At 42.0% G+C, this 21,864-nt stretch overlaps 1 protein-coding gene across 1 annotated transcript in view; it reads right to left on the bottom strand.

Moving 5' to 3' along the window:
* Positions 1 to 21,864, bottom strand: part of ITGA1 (integrin subunit alpha 1) — a 131,042-nt gene that overhangs the window by 81,568 nt on the left and 27,610 nt on the right. The window contains exons 2-6 of the mRNA XM_090038058.1: positions 9,775 to 9,895; positions 4,987 to 5,099; positions 3,967 to 4,055; positions 3,758 to 3,872; positions 2,982 to 3,109 (exon numbers count right to left, since the gene is read on the bottom strand). Coding sequence (XP_089894184.1) covers positions 2,982 to 3,109; positions 3,758 to 3,872; positions 3,967 to 4,055; positions 4,987 to 5,099; positions 9,775 to 9,895 — 566 coding nt within the window. The remainder of the gene's footprint in view (positions 1 to 2,981; positions 3,110 to 3,757; positions 3,873 to 3,966; positions 4,056 to 4,986; positions 5,100 to 9,774; positions 9,896 to 21,864) is intronic.

The following is a 21,864-nucleotide window of genomic DNA, read 5'->3' as shown; positions in this document are numbered from 1 at the left end:
TGGTACAGGCTGTGGACTGCCTGGCTAAACAGCAGCTCTGCAGAAAAGGACCTGGAGGTTACAGTGGACAAGAAGCTGAATATGAGCCAAGAGTATGACCTTGTTGTGAAGAAGGCTAGCAGCATACTGAGCTGCACCGGTAGGAACACTGCCAGCAGATCAAGGGAAGTGATCATTCTCCTCCATTTGGCACTGGTTAGGTCACAACTGGAGTACTGTGTCCAGTCTTGGGCTCCCTGCTACAGAAAAGAAGTGGACAAATTGGACAGAGTCCAGTGAAGAGCAAAGAATATGCTTAGGGGGGCTGGGGAACATGATTTCTGAGGAAAGGCTGAGGGAACTGAGCTTATTTAGTCTGAAGAAGAGAAGACTGAAGTGGGGGGGAGAGATTTAATAGTAGCCTTCAACTACCTGAAGGATGGTTCAGAAGAGGATGGAGTTAGACTGCTTTCAGTGGTGACAGATGACAAAACAAGGAGCAATGGTCACACATTGCAGCAAGGGATGTTTAGGGTAGTTATAGGAAAAATCTTCTCACTAGGAGGGTAATAAAGCACGGGAACAGTTTACCCAGAGAGGTTGTAGAAGCTCTATCCTTGGAGATTTTTTAAGACTAGGCTAGACAAAACCTTGGCTGGGATGATCTAGTTGGCGCTGGTTCTGCTTTGAGCAGGGAGGTGGACTACACAACCCCCTTAATTTTCTATGAAACCTGTTTTTCTTTTAAATCACAAGGCTTTATTTTTTCTTTAGTTGTAATATTTCAAATCGTTTGCTTGGATTTGATTTTATTGGTTTAGTTGCCTCCATCATTTTATTTTGAGCACCAAAGCTGGCCTTAGAGGTGGGCAATGTAAGTGACCATCCAAGGCACTATGATCTGGGGGGTGCCAAACACACATGTGTGAGCAGCCTGCACCCAGCAGCGTTCTCCTCCTGCCCCACCCTGCCTGATCCCTGCCTTAAGCAGAAGGAGCAGTTCCCAGCCCAGCCCAGCCCACCCCCTGCATCTAGCCACTGCTTAGGAGGAGCCCAGCTACATACATGCAGGCAAGGTGGTGCCTGCTCCAGTCTGCCTGCCTTGCTCCCACACAGCAGCAGCATCTGCTTGCCTGGTGCACCATGCTGCTCCACTTCCCCACCAGACAGCAACCCGGGCCTCTGCTTGCCTGCTTCTGCCCGCACCACTGACTTCGTGAAGCGGGGGGCACCAAAACACAAATTTACCCAGGGTACCATTTTCCCTAAGGCTAGCTCTGCTGAGCATTTTCCCACAGATCTACTGACCATATCCCAGTGAACATATTTTTAACTCTTGATTTTTGGTTCTCTTCCCTTAAATTCCACACATTTAATACCATATGCAGGAAATGTTCTGTAATTTTCCCAAGGCCCTATGAAAAAATGGCTTTTAGGAAATAATGTGTAAGGAGTAGGAGGCTGCTGATGATTCAAGGAAGGAGAGTGGATTGCTTCTCAAATCTTTCCCCTTCCTATATGCAAAGTCCTTAGGACATGGGGCAACAGCCATTGTGCTTCTGTTGGTGCCCTACCCTGCTTGGCTTATAATGGCAGTACAGCTTGAAAATATTTTGAAGATGCCATGTGTCCAAGTGATTAACACATTTGAAGATCAGGAAAGAATTTTTTTCTTTTGTGGCAAAAACATGGAGTATTCACCTTTCTCGTTGTGTCTGAGGGCCTGTGGGTTTAGGTTTAAAAGACAGGATTGAACAGTTGTCAGTATAAAAATGAGTTTTTAATTTGATTACATCTTGTAGGTCAGAGGCTCAAAGGAACCAGCTCTTGGAGGTAAATGCGAGACACTGGAGATAACTGACTGGCCCAATTGTCCTGGAATAAGAGGAGGAGATCTGATACCCTTTCTCAGCATTCCCCCTCATAGAAGCAAGCTGGGAGGACTGAAAGCTGGGCTAGAACTTGGTTAGGCTGAAGGGGGGGCAACCCCTAATACTGGTCATTTGGCCTGAATGTTATTTGATATCTCAAGAGCCCCAAACAAATGCTTGATAATTTGGGGAGAGTTAGATTTTTCCACTCCAGTTGAATGTTTATAAAATAGCAGACTTCTGCTTTCCTGTCTGCCTCTGTGTCTGCTTTACATTGTCCTGTGTGTTCTGAGCAGCTATGCTATTTACTTCCTGTGTTCACCAGACTGCAAAATATATGTCAAATCCTCAGCTTGCATAACCGAGTGAAGTTTATTAACTTTGATGGAGCTAGGCTGATTTTTACCAGCTGGTGATTTGGCCCTCTCTGTTTTATTATATAAATATAACCATTTCCAGTAATAGAGTGTTTTGTTTACCAGTCAAACATTATGATTATTAAATGTTGTTAGAATTAGCCACATGCTCAGCACTATGGTGCAGAACTATTAAGACAATCTGGAGACCTCAACGAACTTAAAATCCAAGGTCATGAACAGACAAAGACATGCTGTAGTGTTTTGTACATTAGTTTTGTAGACTATGGAAATTACACTGGGATAACGGATGGATAGACATGCATTTATTTTAGGTTAGCTGTTGTTTCTCTATGATGGATATTGAGAGTTAAAACCCGAACCAGTGTAACTTATACAAGTAGCATTTTTACCCTTGATTCTTCAAGGGGTAATTCTCTGCTGTCTTAGGAGTCTGCATCTTTTGTCTGCTATTTTTTATACTAGCATAAATGTGCTATCCACCCATGCCCTAGGTTTTGATCATGCTTTATTATCCATAGAGATACGCTGCAAGGGAACAGCAGTCACTTGTAAGCCACCAAATGCAGAATCAGGCCCTAAAAAACACTGACAGAAAACAGGATACTCTGAGAACACAAAAGTTGGCATTTGATTGTTTTATTTTACTTCTTTATTGTAATAAGCTAATTGTATTCACTATGGCTATCATTTTATTTTATTTAAGGATTATTTTTCTGCAGAACTAAACAGAACAAAACCACTGTCACTTTACCTGCGTTTGCTGTGGGCCAATATCCATATTTTTCAAAAGACTGTCTAAAAATTCTGTGACACTCTTCCACGGGTGAATGCTGTTGGAACCGTCAAGAACAATGACAATATCCAGTTGGGTCTTACACTCTACAACAAAAATTGCCAGTTGACAACTGTTACAAACAAGTGTCAAAGATATAATAATACAACCCAAACAGTGTCATTATTAATAACAGTCACAGAATATTTAAGAGTGTCTTTGAAAAGGCATGCCTACAATAATCTGGTAGTCAATACATTTAACACAGTACTTCATATTATAAACAATGGACCTACTTGCATGTAGAAAGTTACACACAAGCTAAAATGTTTATAGGATTGGGACCATTATTAGTAAACCCCTAATATTCCAACACCACACGTTTCTACTCCAGATTTTGCATTACAATGTGTCTTTAAGATTCTGTAATTTTATCAGTTTAGGCTTATACAAAGTTCCAATAACATGCTTTATTATTCGAGAAGACTCTTTTGCCCATAAGAAAAGGCAGAATAACTATTTTTAGCCATTATGTTTGGACATTACATAGCACTCTAAAGATTGTTTATGCAAAAATTAATTCCAAGAGTAGCCAGAAGTTAGGTTATATACTGACAATGAAAACATTTACTTAATTTGGTAATGCTGGTAACTAGGAAATGTAGTTCGTGCTTTTCAGTATGCCTGTGTGTATACATTTGTCTTGCTCAAAGCTTCATACTTTTAAACACAAAACATTCCCGTGGTATGCATACCTTGTACAGATGGTGCAATGGCATTTACAACTTGAAATGTAGAGCTGACATTAGAACAGATGCCAGTTGTGTAGTGCAAATGTCCACATTTATAAGCATAAAGTGGTCCACATGCCTTTAAGACACAAAAAGTGTTGAAAGTGAGATAATGACAATTCTGGGAAGTTTATATTCTTTATTATTCTTCAGGAATTTAATTATTTTCTTACCAAAAAGCCTCCTTTTGGGTTAGTCACTAAAGTTGTTCCAAGGGTCATGTTCTCTTTTATTTCCATGACGTTAGGTACTGAAGTATCAGCTATAAATAGATCAAAATGTCAACTATTTGGAAATGTGAAAACAAGATGTTAAATAATATGTCTGCTAGTACAAAGCTTCCAGCTTTTAAAACAAAACACTTTTTGGTTCCATCAAGCAGAATAGCACTCTTCCTCCCCCATGAATAGTTATTAGGCTTGTAGTGAACAAGAAAAAAATTTCAAAGACTGGATTCCATCCCAGAAAGTTTGTCTGGGTCATCGTCTCAAATAGTTTTCTTGAACTGCAAAAGGATGTAGAAATAACGATGTGATGAAGGCAGGAGATTACTATTTACACAGTTCTGTTAATTAGAACAAACAAATTTATGTCATATATAATTCTGCTGTTATAAATGTATAGCATTTTATTCTGAAATTCACCCTGGACCTGCCAGCATTTCAGTGAAAAGAACAGCAAAAAAGTTAATGAGATTATTCATCTGGCAAAACTCAACTTTCAAATAACTCTCTTCCTGTTGATATCAAGTATTCTTGAATCTAGCCAAAGAATGGTGGAGATTTACGTATTTACCAAGACTGCCACATTAATGTGCTTCAGCTCTGTATCCCTGAGACCAACAACGCTCACCAGAAAGGGTCTCATCCAAAAACTATTAAAATATTGCAGAAGACTCACATTAGTTTCAATGGACTTTGAACGAAGACCTGATTTACCCGCCTATCTTTCCACAGGAACTGCCAGTCCAGATCAATTAGTACCAGGTGGATCAGTGTGTTTGTAAAGCAGTCACTAATATTCAAATGAGTAACATCAATCTCAAAAGCATCCTATTTCATTGTCATGAGGCATTTAGCTGTGTAAATTCACTAGCTTTCTTGTAAGCTATTTTAATTCAAGTTTTAGCTATAAATTTCCCAATATGTCATCTCCATAAGACCTTTCCTGTTGCCATTTTATTTTTTTTATACCTGGTAGATTCAGTTTTATGCAAGGTGATTGATTGCCATTTCCAACACGGCATTTATAGACATCTCCTGTTCTCTTCTTGGGCTGGCCAACTAATGGAGAACCAATTAAGACCCTGGAAATGAAAACAAGTTATATTTTCTTCAGTTTTTTTCATCAAATAAAAAACTACCTGTGTTGTCTTCTGCTCCATAAGAAAGATCACAGAAGAGAACAGAAACAACTGTACAAGTATACATACTGTGAGGAGGCAAAATAGAATATACCAAGTAAAAATAGATGGGCAACTTAGATGGATAAGATTAAAAAGTCATTTAAAAAATACAGGAAAACCCTATTAATTTTTTCTCTTCACCTTTAATAGTTTAAAAATAAACACAACATTTAATTTCCAATGGATTACAAAGTGAAAGATCCTTCTAAGTATCCAAGGGATTAGCTGTGACTTAAGCATCAGCAACTTTTTACAAATGGCAGGCCACCACTTGCAACCTAACCATTACCACGTGCTGCTGATCTCTTCTGCAGCCTCCCTATTTTGTGCCTTGACACCCCTACTGCAGGCTTTTCTTGCTATCACCAATGACTGCTGCCAAGTCCTGCAGCCAATGGTGATGGCGATCAGTGGCCAGGATGAGCACGGTCTGCAGGATGGCCAGGGTGCTGTGGATGGGACTGGTGGCATGAAGCAGAGGAATGTATAGTGCAGGGTGTAAAAGGTGACCTCATTGCTGTGCACTGCTGATTCCCCCTCCCCTCCCACACTTGTCATTTCTTCCTTTCCACCCTTTATAGGCCAGATCCAATCTCTTCAGGGGCTGGAGATTGCTAACCCTTGCCTTACGTATTTTCTCATATACAACATCTTTCCCCCACAAAAATCAGCCACCCCAAACTGGGGTGCACATCTTAAGCAGGGAAGCTCTTTTCTTTGTCAGAAAAGCAGCAAGCCTGGAAACAGCATGGATGCTATACAGCTGCCAAAATGGTTGCCACTCACTTGGCTCAGCAAACTGAAGGAGTAGAGTCCTGTGTTAACTCTGCCACAGCTGTATTTACTGGCTTAGCACTGGTGGTAGAAGCAAGTGAGCTGCTGGCGGTATCTTGGTGAGGCTTGTGATATGGCAGCAACATTTTGTTTACAAGAGCTTACCTAAAGAACTGCTTACAGGAAAGAAATAAGTTTTGCTACTGTTGTTGCAAGGATCTGGGGCCTAATCTTGTGGGACAGAGTCAGTCCACCTGAAAACAAAGAGTGTCCTGGAAGTGTGACTCAATCTGGATGACTGAGTACCAGGAACTTCCAACCACACCAGGAACATCCTGCTGCCTCACCCAGACTTTCTCCTGAATGCCACACTTCCTGGCATTCCTTCTTTGTTAGGAGGAGGACTTACTCTATGTCACAGATTTGGCCATGACTCTAGAAGAATATTTTTTCTATATTCTGCCTTCCAAAAACAAGATGCATGTTTTGTTTGCAGGCATCCTGTGTGCAAGAAAATATGGTAATTTAAGCAAGTGTTAAAGAAGACAGTTTCTCTCAGTATTTATAAAACTAATGGTAATGTAGACATTATAACATTACGGCATATACATTATTATAAAATTTCATAGTTTTAATGACAAATTCTCAGAGTTTCATATAATCAAATCTGTATGTATAACACTGGAATGCTCCACATGATATCTCTTATGAACTTTAGCAATTAACATTCACCCCTTAAATCCATATATAGTGTTCAGTGAAAGTGAGAGATTGTTTTCTCTAGAGATAGACTAATTTTTTGTCTGCAAATCTTCATGAGTTATGCTAAATAGTCCCAGCACTACATAACAAGGACTGATTGTTAAACAGTAGTGTTCTATGACTGAAAAATCATTTAACTCAGAAGAAATAACCCACACCTAATTTAGAATCCATAGAAAATTGCTGGAAATGTATAGAAACAGATAAAATACCAGCTTTTAATATTTTTTAAACAGGACAGTGTTTTTTGGTCTATTTATTTGCTGTGGTACACTTGCCAAAAACAGCACTTTGATCTTGATATAGGTCATCCTTAACCTTAACAAGATCAGCTGCTTAGCTTAGGAGAGGAATGTTTACATTAGTATATTTAAAAGTGTATGGATAAAAAATAGAAATAATTTGGCAAGAGAGGTTATTTTCACAGAATTTTACAAATGCAAAGTTAATACATAACCCACCCCTAAAACAAACAAATATGAATATAAATCAAATGAATACATACTGGGCACATCTACACATGCCTCTGACTGCGCAGTTGTTACTGCACAGTCCCAGTGGTACACAGGTCATTTCCAACCCTACTGTGCAGTAGCAATGAGTTACTGCACAGTAGTTCATTGCTATCTTGCAGTAGCACTGGTGTCATGGTGTGTGCCCGTGGATGCTATGTCGTTGCAGCTCATTGCTACGGTAATGTAACGTCTCATGTAGATGCACCCATTAGATTCAAAATCAGACTTTTAGTCTAGTAAATAACTTTTTATGCAAAATAAAATACTCTGAATACATCTTGGATTAGGATGATGTTTCCCTTCATGCCATACTGTATATCACATTGTATGTAGTTTACATAACAAATCTTCAGAAGCAGGACCTGCACAATTTTAAGCCCTCTTGATTTCCACTTACTTCAGTGGAACTGCGTGTGCTTGACACCATTCATCATAACTTGGCTAGTTGTGCCCAGGGTTCTTTTCTCTTTAGCAATGTTGAACATAACTTGAAATGGTAATTGTAAGAACTTTGCTAAATGGTTTCAAAGGCCATCTGACTGCACTGGTGCTTCTGTAGAAGATTTTGTGGTTTTTTTCTTGACAGACATTTGCAGACAAGCTTACAGGGAACTCATTACTATGAACACTTTGGTTTCTAATGAGAGTTTCATCTCTTTTAACATATCATTAAACTTTGTGAACTTATTTATAGTCAGAAGTCAGTTTATTTTCTCTTCTTTATGGCATGCTGGGGCCAACCAACAGTCTATTTAAAAATGAATAAGTATAGCAGAAACACTGCAAAATGATGAATATGAACTCTAAATGAACATGGCCTACACAAATGTCTATGCCACTTCCATTTCTATTTCTTAACTAGATCTTTGAGGACGTTCAAATCCAAGGAATGCCTTTTTCCAGACATTAAAAGAATGTACATCTGTGCCTTATATTTTTTACTATGCACTCTCTCTAATGAGCATATCTGCCAAAATCCCAGCTTCTGAGATACATAACATTTCCTGATGATCCAGTTCAGATCTAGGAAGAATACCGTTGATTTGTCATTGACCTTATTGCATATTTATATTTAAAGAACTCACAAGTGAGAATATCAAGGCATAACATTTAAAAAGCAGATTTCTCAATGTCATTGAAGTAAACATTCTCTAGCGAGTCTAGTAAAGTCTAGTAATTCACAATCTTGTATATAAATTCATTGATAGCAGGCCTGGAGCTATTGTAGACTTTATGTATAGGACTAGGGCAGGCATCGCCTAATGATTGTATAATCTAGCAGAAAATATCTATGGCCCAGGGGCTATCAACTGCTAGACTGTAGTGAACTGTGCAGAAATTTTAAACTTCTAAGGAAGCCATTTTGTAAAAAAGAGAAACGTGCATAAAATGGTAAATGCTTTAGAATTCCCAATTCCTGAGCCTACAAGTTGAATTCAACTTGTAATTCAATCTCTCAAGGAATGACCAGTATAGAAAGAGTCAAAATTGTCAAAAGAAGTGAGTATTTTTGTGTCACTACAGGTGGAGAGATGGATTAATCACTTTTCAAGTAGACATAGGGGACGTCTACATGTGCACTTTAATGTGCAGTAGCATATTTCACTGTGCATTAAAGCGTCACATAAAAAAAACATGCTATTGTATTAAAGTGCAATAAAATAGGCTACCGAGGATTACACAGCACTTTTTTGTTACTGTGCATTAAGGCAACCTAATGGACATTTGTTTAGTACCTCACTTTAAATTTAATGCACATTAGGAAAAGCACCTTAATGCATGTGTAGATGTGGTCACAGAGGAGTCAAAAATACTCTTTTACTCTGTATCCCATTATCAGGGAAGAGGAAATCTAACCTTTTCCATAGCATTGTCAGTTCAATGGAACACCCAAAACAGCATCATTATGAAGAAGCAAATACAGCTATAAATGTTTCAGAGTATAATTCCAGGAATGGAGGCTGAACAGGTAACTCAAAACCCCAAACACCAATACACTCATCAAAATCAACACTGACAACTGAAAAAGAAAGGGAGACAGTGCACAGTGCTATTTTAAACTGGAAGTCTTTCAAGATAGGCAAAAATCAATCAGTGACAGAGCCCTTTAGAAACAATTGTATAATGAAGTTTATTTAAGTGAAAATAATCACCTCCAGTGATGATGCATTTAACTGAGTGAATAGCAGGCATGACATAACCCCTTTTTTTAAGAATACCTGACTTGCATGACCCAGTCAGGTATTCTTGCATAAGCTGCCTGATCATCAAATGAAGAGGATTCACTCACTTGGGAATCCCTGAATATGAAGGCACTTATCTATGCAGGTTTCTTTAGAGAGACTCATGAGTTAGGGAAATACTTCACAGGACTAAGAAAGATGCAAGTTGGCTTTTAGTTATTGAAATTATTAATCAAAATACAGGAAATACTTATAACTACTCAACACTTTTAATACACCTTATTTCAGGCACTAAGTACTTAACAACTTGTAGATGATTCCAAAACAAAAAAACAAGCTTACCATTTTCCTTCTTCATTTTCATATTGTTGAACAGTATACCCAAACATATCCTCTACGGGGCCATTAAAACTCATTGCATTTTTCACATCAACATTGAAGGATGCACTGAGGTGAATCAGAACTGTAAAAGTCAAATGAAATATAACCTACATTATTATATTGCTACACACACAAATATAAAGATTAGTAATGAATAAAGCAAGATTCTGTTACAACTTTGATTAAAAATGGACATTACTGGAGTCATTGCTGGAGGCAGCTATTACAGTGAAAGAGTCATTTTGACAGTGGAAATAATATCTTAAACTGAGACACTCACTTAAATTTCAACTTTGTTTCATGATACGTTTCATAACTTTCCTCTATGAAAATTGATTAGCTTCTAAACAAAGTGTACTTGTGATTTTCTCCCAAACATTTGGCACTGCAGAATTAACTGAATAAAAGAGAAATATTCATTCTTGAACTGGAGAACAGGTTGGATTCTTGAGGGATGGTTTTAAACAACTCCAGATAAGGGGAAGGATAGGTAAGGAAGTTTGGGAAAACTAGAAATATCTTATGTTTACCAAAGCTGGAGTCACATTTTAAAGACTCCTGGGATATTTAGATTCATTTCTCTGTCCAGAGGTTGTTTTTCAGTAGGAGACTGTGGTATACTATAGAATCTCAATTAGTTTATTTTGGAATATGAAACGACTTTCATAAAAGGAAATAAATTAAAAGTGGCTGCAACAAAAATTGCTGATGAATATCTCAGTTATCACAAGACACAGGTAGAAGTTTGGATTTTCACATGTATTTATTGTCTAATATTTAAGGCTTTACATATGTTACATTTAGGGTATATACCAACATTTGGGGAGGTTAGATTGACTTAAAAACTGCCACCCAATCTAAGGTAAGTTGGAAGGGGAGGAGGAGGCTACTGGGGAAATTTAGGGAAATTGGGAGGGCAAGAGGGGGTAGGGGTTGAAAAATTGGGGGGGCAAGATGGTCCACTGGGGAGTTGGTGAGGACTAGGAGGGTTTGGCAGGATTGGTGGGGCAAGTGGGGTTCACAGGGGGCGTGGAGGGATTGGGGGGCTAGTGGGGTTCATGGGGGGGTTGTGGGGTCCACAACAGTTTGGTGAGATTAGAGAGGCTAGCAGGCTTGAAAGGATTGGAGGCTCTCTTCCCCCCAACCTGAACCAGGGGTTATTTTTTGTTGTCCATCCCCAGACAACTGCTCCTCCCTCCACCCTGACTTAGTTTGGCTGACTCCTGGAATTGGTGAACGCAAGTAAAACTGGCACTAGAAATGTGCCCTTGGGATGTGGGGAATTGGCAGCCTTGCAGGGGGAGGCTGACTGATGTGCTGGGTGGGAAGGGTTGTCCACCTGAGCATGGGGCGAAAGGCCAGGGAGCTAAAAACAGCCTCATGTTGGGGGTGAGGGTAGGAAAAGCATAGCACTGGGGCTGAGGCCAGCAATCGGGCTTTCCCAGGTCTGGGGCTGCACTGGGAACTGTGCAGAAGTTCAGTTAGTCAGTATCACTGAACCCAATCTTAATTAGATTACTTTGGAGATAGGGTTAATTTAGATCAGCTTGGCCATTCTTAGACCAATCTAAACTTCCTGGACTTGTGTAGAGGTTGCACTTAGGTCCCTAGTTAGGTCAATCTAAGTGTAAGGTCTGCACTTGGGTGAACTAAGTTAGATTTTCCTTTTTAATGTAATCTAACCTACCACTAACCTCCCTGAACTTCTGTACCTAGCTTTAGTATGTCTGAGGTGCTAGTTCTTCAAACGCACATTGTGGCTGATCTGTTGGAGCTCTGCAGTAGCATTATAGCTAAGCACAAACTCCCATATAAGTTCACCAGTGAAACTATTGAAAATGATCCTTAGCTCCATTATGTCAAGTGGATGGTAAGGAGGGAGTATTATTTGGAAGCACAAAGAGAATCACATACTTCTAGAAATGGGGAATGAAGCATGTGAGGCAGTAGAAGCCAAGCTAGCATTAAAGTTAGACAAACTAGTAAGCATAGAATTGAGAGATGGATACAAAGTCGCCTCTAGTGGGTAATTTTTTATTTAAACTGTGGGATTCTTCAGGGGCCTTCCTTTATCCTTTGTGTTATTTATTTAACATTTCCTTGCTATATGTCAGAGTGTTTTTTTTCTCACATACTACCAGAGCTATATTTAGAAACAGTCATTCTTCTTCCATTACAGAACAGTTCTTCAGCTCTCATGATTTTATGTCTATCCATGTAAAAAAGTAATTTTTATTATATAAATTTCTTAATCTGTTGGTAAACTGATATTATAATGGATCTTGGTTTATAATCATTTTCACTGGGGCCACCTGGGCATTCCTAATGTAAAATGAGGGTTCACAAAACATACCCTTTTTCATTAGGATCAATCTGAATAAAACACTTGTTTCAATAACTATCACTGGCAGTGACAGTTGCGGTGGGGGTGGGGAAGTAGTGGATGGGATACACCTCAACTTTAGTGCAGCTTTTGACACCATGTCCTGTGAGATTCTCATGATCAAACTAAGGAAATACAGACTAGATGAACGTACTGTAATGTGGATACATCTTGCTTAATGAAGAGTGGTTAAATGTCTAGGTAAGAGGAGTATCAAGTGGAGTTCCTAGGGGTCTGTCCTGGGTCTGGTATTGTTTAACATCTCATTGGGGAAGGGAAACATGAGGGCGGAGGAAGCCTTGGACCACTAAACCAAGTGTCACCCACAAAAACAGCACAGCCTAGACTGATGACAAACAGAACAAATACCCAGGTAAGCAACATGGGCCCAGGTAGTACTGGGATTAGGAGGGCAGTGCATGCATCTTCAGGAGGCCTCAAATGCCTCTACACTAATGCTCGTACTATGGGGAAAAAGCAGGAGGAACTTACCCTCCTGCTAGATAACACCAACCCAGATATAGTGGGGCTCACCGAAACATGGTGGGACCGAATGCATGACTGGGCGGTGAATATCAGGGGCTATAGGCTGTACAGGAGGGATAGGACAGGAAGGAAAGGTGGGGGTGTTGCGCGCTACATCAAGGAGAAATACACATCCTCAATGAGTAGCACTGGGTCAGAGGAAGGGCACACTGAAGTGCTCCAGGTTAGAATACAAGGAGGTTGAGGGGGAAGGGACTTAACGATGGGGGTCTACTACAGACCACACAACCCAGGGGAAGAGCTAGACAGGGACTTCTTAAGTCAGCTCACGGAGGCAGTTAGGTCAAAGGACGTGATCATCATGGGTGACCTAAACTTTCCAGACATCTGCTGGGAAGAGCAGTCAGCCAGGTCTGACTGCTCACGTAGGTTCCTAGCTGAGATACAGGACATCCACCTAACCCAGGAGGTGCACAGCCCCATCAGGGGAGATGCCTTGTTGGATCTGGTTGTGGCCACAGGCGACAACTTGGTGAGGGGTCTGCAGGTGCTCTACCACCTGGGTGACAGCAATCATCACCTGCTAGAATTCACCATCCAGTGCAAGGTGGTAAAGGCTTGCAGCAAGGCAGCAGCCCTGGACTTCAGGAGGGTGGATTTCAATGAGGTAAGAAGAATAGTTAGGGAGACATTGAGGCCCCGGGGGGGAGGGGAATTGGGTGTCCAAGAAGAGTGGTCGTTCCTTAAGGAAATGATCCTCCAAGCCCAAAGAAAGGTAATCCCAACACGGATCAAAGGCGGAAAGAGGGCACAAAAGCCCCCGTGGCTCACCAAAAGCATCCAAGAATGTCTCCTAGCTAAAAAGGAGGGGAGGGGCCATCACCAGGGAGAACTATAGCTCTGTTGCTCGGGACTGTAGGGGGGCAGTCAGGAAGGCCAAGGAGGAGATGGAACTGAGACTAGCTACCTGGATCAAGGACAACAAGAAGTCCTTTTTTAAATATATAGGGGGTAAAAAGAAGGTACCGGGTAAGGTGGGGCCTCTGCAGGACACACTAGGAAATCTAGTCGTCACACCAGACAACAAAGGTAACTTATTTAACAATTTCTTTGCCTTCACTTTTCTGAGCAGGGACCAGATCATCCCCCTCTACTGGGAATCCCGTAGGTCCTAGGGGAGGCGCACCCAGGCCTAGGGTCAGAGAGGACCTAGTCAGGGAACTTCTGGAGGGACGTCCGTATTTAAATCAGCAGGTCCTGATGATCTCCACTTCAGAGTGCTGAGAGAATTAGCAGAAGTCATTACAGGACGCATGGCACGGTTTTACGAGCACTCATGGTGCTCTGCTGATGTGCCAGAGGACTGGAAAAGGGACAATGTAGTTCCCATTTTGAAAAAAGGGAGGAAGGAGGACCCAGGAAACTACAGGCCTATTAGTCTTACCTCAGTCCTGGGTAAGCTTTTTGAGAGAATTATCCTTGCGCATGTCCATGAGGGGCCAGCAGGGGAGATTATGTTTAGGGGCAACTAACATGGGTTCATTAGAGGCAGGTCCTGTCAGACCAACCTGGTGGCCTTCTATGACCAGGTCACAAAACTATTGGACGCAGGTGTTGCGGTAGATGTAGTCTTTCTGAACTTTAGGAAGGCCTTCAACACTGTCTCTCACCCCATTCTCATTAAAAAAGTAGGAGACTGTGATGTCAATACCTACACAGTCAGATGGGTCAATAATTGGCTGGAGGACTGCACCCAGACAGCAGTGGTGGACAGGTCTTATTCGACCTGGAGTGATGTGGGCAGTGAGGTTCCGCAGGGTTCAGTCCTAGGGCCTGCACTGTTCAACATCTTCATCAGTGACTTGGACAAGGGGTAAAAAGCACCCTGTTCAAATTCACAGATGACACTAAGATGTGGGGAGAAGTGGGCAAGCTAGAAGGGAGGAATAGGCTACAATCGGACCTGGACAGGTTACAGGGGTGGGGGGATGAGAACAGGATGGGTTTCAACACTGACAAGTGCAGGGTACTGCACCTGGGGAGGAACAACCGGCACCATACCTACAGGCTGGGGAACTCCCTTCTCATCAGTGCAGAGGCAGAAAAGGATCTTGGAGTCATCACTGATGCCAAAATGAACATGGGCCAACAGTGTGGGGACACGGTCAGGAAGGCCAACCATACCTTGTCATGCATCCACAGATGCATCTCAAGCAGGTCCAAGGAGGTGATCCTCCCCTTCTATGAGACACAGTTCAGGCTGCAGCTGGAGTACTGCATCCAGTTCTAGGCGCTGCACTACAAGAGGGGTGTGGACAACATGAAGAGGGTCCAGAGGAAGGCCACTCGCATGATCAGGGGGCAGCAGGGCAGGCCCTATGAGGAGAGGCTACGGGTATATTTGGCACTGGTAAGGCCTCAGTGGAGTACTGCATCCAGTTGTGGACCTCACACTTCAAGAAGGATGTGGGGAATTGCTCTTGCATACATACTGCAGCAGCGGAGGATCATGCCCACATGCCACATTGGTGGTAAGTGCCGATGCCACTATGTGGTGGGTGGACAGCCCACAGTGAGCCTGGTGCACCAGGAGGAGCACGTGGCTCCTAGGGGCTTAGAAGTACAACAGCCATGTTTTTAATCATCAGAAAAATTTCATTTTCATTCAGATTGCAGGTCTGGGCAGTGTTTGAAAGTAGAATTCTATCAGAGGGGAAGAAAAGAAGAAAATGCTGAAAAAAATCTACTTGGCAAAAACTCCTTTCATTAAAACGTTAGTACAATTTGGCCCCATCCTTTCAGATATAGAGTAGTTCCTTACTCAAGAAATTCCCAATGGGCGCGTGCACATGAGACGCATTAATGCGCATTATGGGCATGCATCTACACTCATGTGCCCTTAATGCACATTAAAGATGGTGAAATTATGCTAATTGCACCTAAATTTGGTACCTGCAAATGATTAGTTAAAGCGCATTAACGTGCATGTACATCCGACCTGGCACTAACTATAATGCTGGCTCTGCCCAGCCACTGGGGGGACCGGCCTGAGCCTAGCCCCAGAGCTCCTGGCTGGCTGCCTCTCCTTCTCCAGGGTTGGGATGCTCTCTATATAAGCAGGTTTTTTATTATGGGTAGGTGGAGAGGGAGGTGGAAGGACACTGTTTGTTGAGGGCAAAGTTGGGGTAGGGTGGGGTTGAGAGTATCATAAAGCTTTTTTCTGTTTCAAACAAGTGTCTGGCCCAAAAGTGGTGCTGGGGGAAAGCAGGGGGTGTATGGGTGGTGGGGCAAGCAGGCTGGAGCAGGGAGTGCAAGAGGAAGGGGTTGGGTAGGGCCTCCTGCAGCTGGTGCCCTGGCCCATGCTGGTGGGTGCACAGCTCTCTTGAGCCCTGGGTGGGAGGAAGGAAGTGGGGACTGGTCGGGCCAGCATTATGGCCAGCAGGAGCACAGGGCACTAGGCGTTGCTGGCAGGGGCAGGGCTGGAGCAGCAGGGCACTGGGCATTGCTGGCAGAGGCAGGGGCAGCCCTGGCACAAGGAGACAGGGTGGGGAAGGAGGGAGCTGGCACATGTTGCCCCTGCACTGGGCACATGGCTCCCGGGCAGGGAAGGTGCTGGCCAGAGATCAGAGTTCCAAAGATCGCTGCCAAGTGCTGGCAGCTGGGTCTGGCTTCAACATTGCTGCCAAGTGCTGGCAGAATACCCATATTTTTCTCTCTGCTCCTTCTTCCTTGAATTAGTTACGTCACTAATTTGGTTCTATGGCCATGGGTAAGCTATGAACATTTCATGTCTCAATGGCCCCGCTATAAAATGAGAACACCTCATAGACGTATCGTTAAGTTTAAACCACTACTACTTGTAAAGTATTGTTTAGCTCACTGGAAGAAAGTGCTTCTTTTTAAATGCAGAATATACTTATAGTTACTATTTTACAGAATAATAGAATTGCAGGAACTAGGAAAGAGAAAGACTATTTATTCATGATTTTATAACTTTAATTGCAATAGTTGCAGCAGGATTGAATTTGGCTCTCTTAGCATCTGGCAGTTGATACAGTCCCCTGACAATCCAAACTATTCCTTATAGCATATTTTCCCATGCTTTGTTTTAACTATTTTCATGGCTAGGGCTTCCACTGCTTTCCTTGAAAGAGTTGCAAAGTGTGCCGCATCTGACTCCATTTCTGCTGGATAAATCCTATACTAGGACATAATCTATTTAAATTAACAAAATAAAACACCATTTAGACTCAGTGCTGCATAACACTGGGGATGATATTTCCATAGTATCACACTCCTGCTTAAGTATCTGGTCTCATTTTCCTCTATTCTGTGTCTCAGACCCTGCATTCCTCCTTATCCTGTCTCCTTACTGATCTGGTTTTTCTACTTTTTTCACTCAACTTTGTTCTTCCTGTCTTACTACTCTCTATACTTCCTTCCTACAATTGCCTCCAAACAAACTGTCCCTTGACACACTTTCTTAACTGAAGTATGTTTTTTGCTGTCATCCCTGTATTAAGATATATTTAAAGTCACTTATATTATATTATATGCATTTCTGTATATATTCACCCATATACCATACAATATTATAGTATATAATTAAAGTCACCTATATATATACATATATATATATAAAAGTCACCTATATTATATAAGATATTATATGCATATATTTACAGTAGTTTTAGAGAGGACTTGATTCAAAGCCACTCTAGTTAATTATTTCAGTAGGCTTCGGATCAGATCCTAAAATGCTTAGTGATATGAAATATATTACCACCGTCCTATTCTACAGTCTATTTTACACATGGCTTTCCATGAGTTTAACTGGTACACACAGACTCATGAAGCTAACAGGAACGTACGCAACCTAGAAAAACGGCTGAACTACTCTCACTACTGTGAAGAACAATTATTTTCTCCCTCCCCACGGGTCCCTGCTAACCTTAGCTATCAGCATCCATTTGCTGGAAATTTTCTTCATTTTTACCTTTAAATTATCAAAGAATGCAGTTTTTCCTAAATATACGTTAGCTGCCAGTAAGATATTGCTCAAAGGAATCTGCAACTTCATATCTCAGAGCGCATAGACCGCTCCTTATTTGGAGAAGGGATACTTTTTCCTGAGAAGCATCTTGGGGTGGGCAATGTTTTTTGGCTGGAGTGCTGAAAAAACCACAATGTCTACTTTGGAAGGTGCTGGAGTGCCGACATGCCAGAGCCCGGAGCAGCTGTTTGCAGCCTCCCAATTGCAGCCCTCCCACAGAGCCCAGCCTGCTTGCAGCAGGGCTTGCAGCCTCTCAGCCACCTGCTGGGCGCAGCCTGGGCTCCGTGGCTGGCAGCAGCTGCTTAGAGCCTGGGTAGGCGGTGGTGTGCCAAGCAAAATGGCCTTGCATGCCATGCTCAGCACATGTGCTGGGGATTGCTGACCCTTGACGTACACAAAGCTTCAATACAGACACAATTACATACTATCTCAAAATATTTAGAGAAAGATATCATACTGTGAAGATACCATACTTCATACTAGCTGTATTTAGCCTATTTGCTTTCAAAAGCTTGGCTTTAATTTCTGTCTAAAATGTACATGTTCTCATTGGCTTCTAGCAGTGGTGTAGATAAAAAGACTACTGGCAGGATCAGTGGGAAAAAATCATGAGAGTTTCAGGGCAATTTCAGAAATCGTGGAGTTTTATGAAAGAGGGAGAAAAAAGCATGATACACTTTGACTGGTGTCTTTAATGACGGTTATTTTTTCATAATTTTTTAAAACCAAAATTGAGACATCACTGTTCTGTGGTTGGTTAGATAACATAAGTAGGTACACTGAAAATCCGACACTTTGCAAGCACATCCTGAAAAAAAGACACAAGCACCAAACTGAGACATGGGATCCCAGGATCAATCTGCTCAGTGGAGCAGGAGGGGATACCATAGAAAGTACTGACTAAAGCACAATTTGTGGCTTCTGATTATCCTTGTGAACTAGTTAGTGAGTTATATGATTGTTCTTACAAAGGAGCCTGCAATCACACATCACACCTGTTAGGAACAGATAAGCACATTTTGTCCCTATAGGAAGCCAGAGTAACATGTAGCTTCTTATGTAGCCAACATTAACAGTTATTTTCCTGTTTAAACACCCCTGTGTTCAGCTGTAGAGAACTGCTTTCCTCTCAATGTCCTGTGCACTATCTCATGTACTGCTGATGTCTCTTTATGTAGCGTCTCCATCTCTAAAGATTTCCTCAGAACAGACCGATGCATAGCCAGGACAGCAGCACAACATCTGATGCACAGCTTTGAATTTTCACACATCAACCACTCTAGGTGCCCTATTGATTAATCAACAATATGCAGAACAATTTGCATTTACCATATACTGACTACATACCCATCTTCCTCCTGAACAACTTGTGGTCAGTGCCATAATTAGCTTATTTCACACCTTGAAGATCAAAGAGATGTATAAAGAGATCTGTCTTTATGCAGATTCCTACCAGAAGCTTTAGGTTTCATATTTTGTAAAAAGAAATTGGTAACAAAGAGTATTTAATAAAAAAGTAAATAAGATTCAATAAAAAATAAAAAACAAAGCAGACAAACAGATCCATGTGCACAAATGAAAAATATTAGTTGATTTTAAAAAAGCAGATAAGGAAATACAGTATCTCTCTACCTGTGATTGTGTGTCATAAAAGAAGACAGAGAAATTTACAATGACAATTAAAACACTGTATAGCATATACACATTCAGTCAAAAGCTTATTGAAGGAAAATATACTGCTACAATATTTTGTGTAACACATAATACATCAAGCAGTGCTCTGAGGATGGTTTTAAGGCCTATAGACTTGCAGAAGAGTACATCTTATAAAATAATAATTAATAATTAAGTGACAATTGGGTGGGTGTCCCATTTTACAAGGCTATAATCACATTTTTGAGTGCCTTGTACCGTAGTTTATGATGATAAGGAAATAAGATCGTTACCTTGTAAGGCTAGGGACAGAAGTTACACATAAACTAGTTTCAGTGATCAGAAACTGGTTTAAACCTGTAAAAGAACAAAACTCTGCACATAAACCAGTTCCATAGGGCATGTATAGACAAAATGGGGGCCCTAAATTGACATGGTGGGTTTTAAATAACACCACGTCAATTTAGGGCTGATTAAACCCCTATGTCATGCCCACACCCCACTGACTTACTTGCCTCTCCGGCGGGAAGGGGAGGGTGAGCTGCTGGCAGGTGGAGTGGTCCCTGGGTTGTGGAGGGGGGTGGGGGCTTTTGCTTCCCTCTGCAGCAGCAGCAGACCCTCCCCCCCCCCAAACAGCTCCCACCTGCAGGCACACAGCTCAGGCAGTCCTGGGCAGCCACAGAGGGAAGCACCAGGCCCCCATACAGCTCAGGCAGGCAAGCTCCAAAGGGGTGGGAGGGAAGATCAGGCTCACCGCTTTTCTCGGGCAGAGCTACTTTCCTGGGCTGTTGTTAGGCTGCCTACAGGGCTTCTTACAGAGCCATGGAGCTGCATGGAGCCTGGTGCTTAGCTTCATGGCTGTAGGGGCAGCAAACTCCTCAAAGGAGTTTAAATGTGATGCGCCATAAGTCATTGAAGGCGCATTATGCTGCTGAATTTCCTAGAGTGGCTGAAATTAATGTGTAATATGCCACTGAGGTGTGCAAACAGTGTCACCATTGAGGCAGTGCAAAAGCATTTAGCCTGCTTTAAAGTGTTGTGCACACACGCTTCTCATTTCATCCACACACAGCCATAATGGCTTAAACTGGTTTAAGGTAAACCTGGTTGAATGAAGTATCAGACTTAACTGATTTGGGCCAAACTAGTTTATGGAACTTCTGTCCCAGACCCCTACCTAGCTTAAGTTAAATTACAGTCCCCCAGCATCCCAGCATCTTGCAGCCCTGGGCTGGGCTGGAGCAGTGAGGCTGGCTGGCAAGCAGGGGAGGGGAGGCATGCCCAGCTGGGGATGTAGCCCAGTCTACGGGGGGTGGGGCACGGGAATGGGACGACTGCCAGTCTCCAGGCAAACCCCAGTTGGGGCTAGGGCTAGGGAGGGTGTTAAACACTCTTTCCCTTGCTCAAAATGACTGCTGGCTATACCTGTGGACTACAAATCCCTAAGGCACTTGGAAGCAGGAAGCAGAAGTGAGCAACCCTTCAGAGTCCTGCTGCTGTAATTCTGGACTGGAAACCCCAGAGGCCTCAGGGACAGAAGGAAGAGGAAGTGAACACACAGCCAGAGAGCTGTGCTCTAGCACCTCCTGGCTTCTGCCCTGAGCCAATGCAAGCAGGTGGTTGCATTTCCTGAGTCAAAGGTAGATGTCTGTTCATTTCTGTCTCAATGTTATCTGTGCAGTTTAGACTAACCTGCAAAGACTAAAGCGATTCAGCCTCAGGCTTTTTGACTGTCTGTATTTAGCCTAAAAGTTTGACTCTCACATTTTCAGCTGTGCCATAAGAAAAACAGAACAGCAAGCAAATGGAGGGGAAGGGGGGAAGGAAAGTTTCCAAGCTACTGATGAGAGATATTTGAATATGATAGAAAATTAAGGTTGCCTGGAGTGTTTGGTAGGCCTCAATGCTAAATTTGATGTGAAAAAGAAACTGAACAACATTATACTTTTCACCAAAAAAATAAATTTTGCTGCAGGATATTATGCACCTCTGAAACTAAGCCTAAAGATCATCATAAAGATAAATATTGCTATCCCTATTTTATTGATGCAAAAACCAAGTCACAAGCAGAAATCACTTTGCCAAAGTCATACCGTGAGTCAGTGACAACTACAGCCTAGGATAGAACCAAAAAGGACTCGCCAGTCATGGGCTTATTACTGGGCCCTACTCTTTCCCATTTATGTAAAAGAAATGCTACTACCTAACCAAAGGCTCATACGCAGAAGAGAGGATTTCTCCATTTGGTAAGCTAAGCGTGGGAATCCTTGCACTTTAACTTTTGTCTCAGTACTGTCTCTACTAAGTTTTACAAGCACGATCTACTATTTGTCAAATCAGTCCATTTCTTAATGAAAAATAGAATTAGTCACAAACATTCCATATAGTGGAAAATATCCATTTGTGATACAACACACTTTTGTGAACTCAGATTGCTTTAGCTTCATAGTAGAAGTCTGAGAAGGCTGTGCTGAGA

The sequence above is a fragment of the Crocodylus siamensis genome, chromosome 3 (assembly GCF_052110815.1).
Source record: "Crocodylus siamensis isolate JL-2025a chromosome 3, ASM5211081v1, whole genome shotgun sequence".
Lineage (NCBI taxonomy): Eukaryota > Metazoa > Chordata > Crocodylia > Crocodylidae > Crocodylus > Crocodylus siamensis.
The sequence above is the reverse complement of the archived record's forward strand: the minus strand, read 5'-3'. Positions and strand labels throughout refer to the sequence as shown.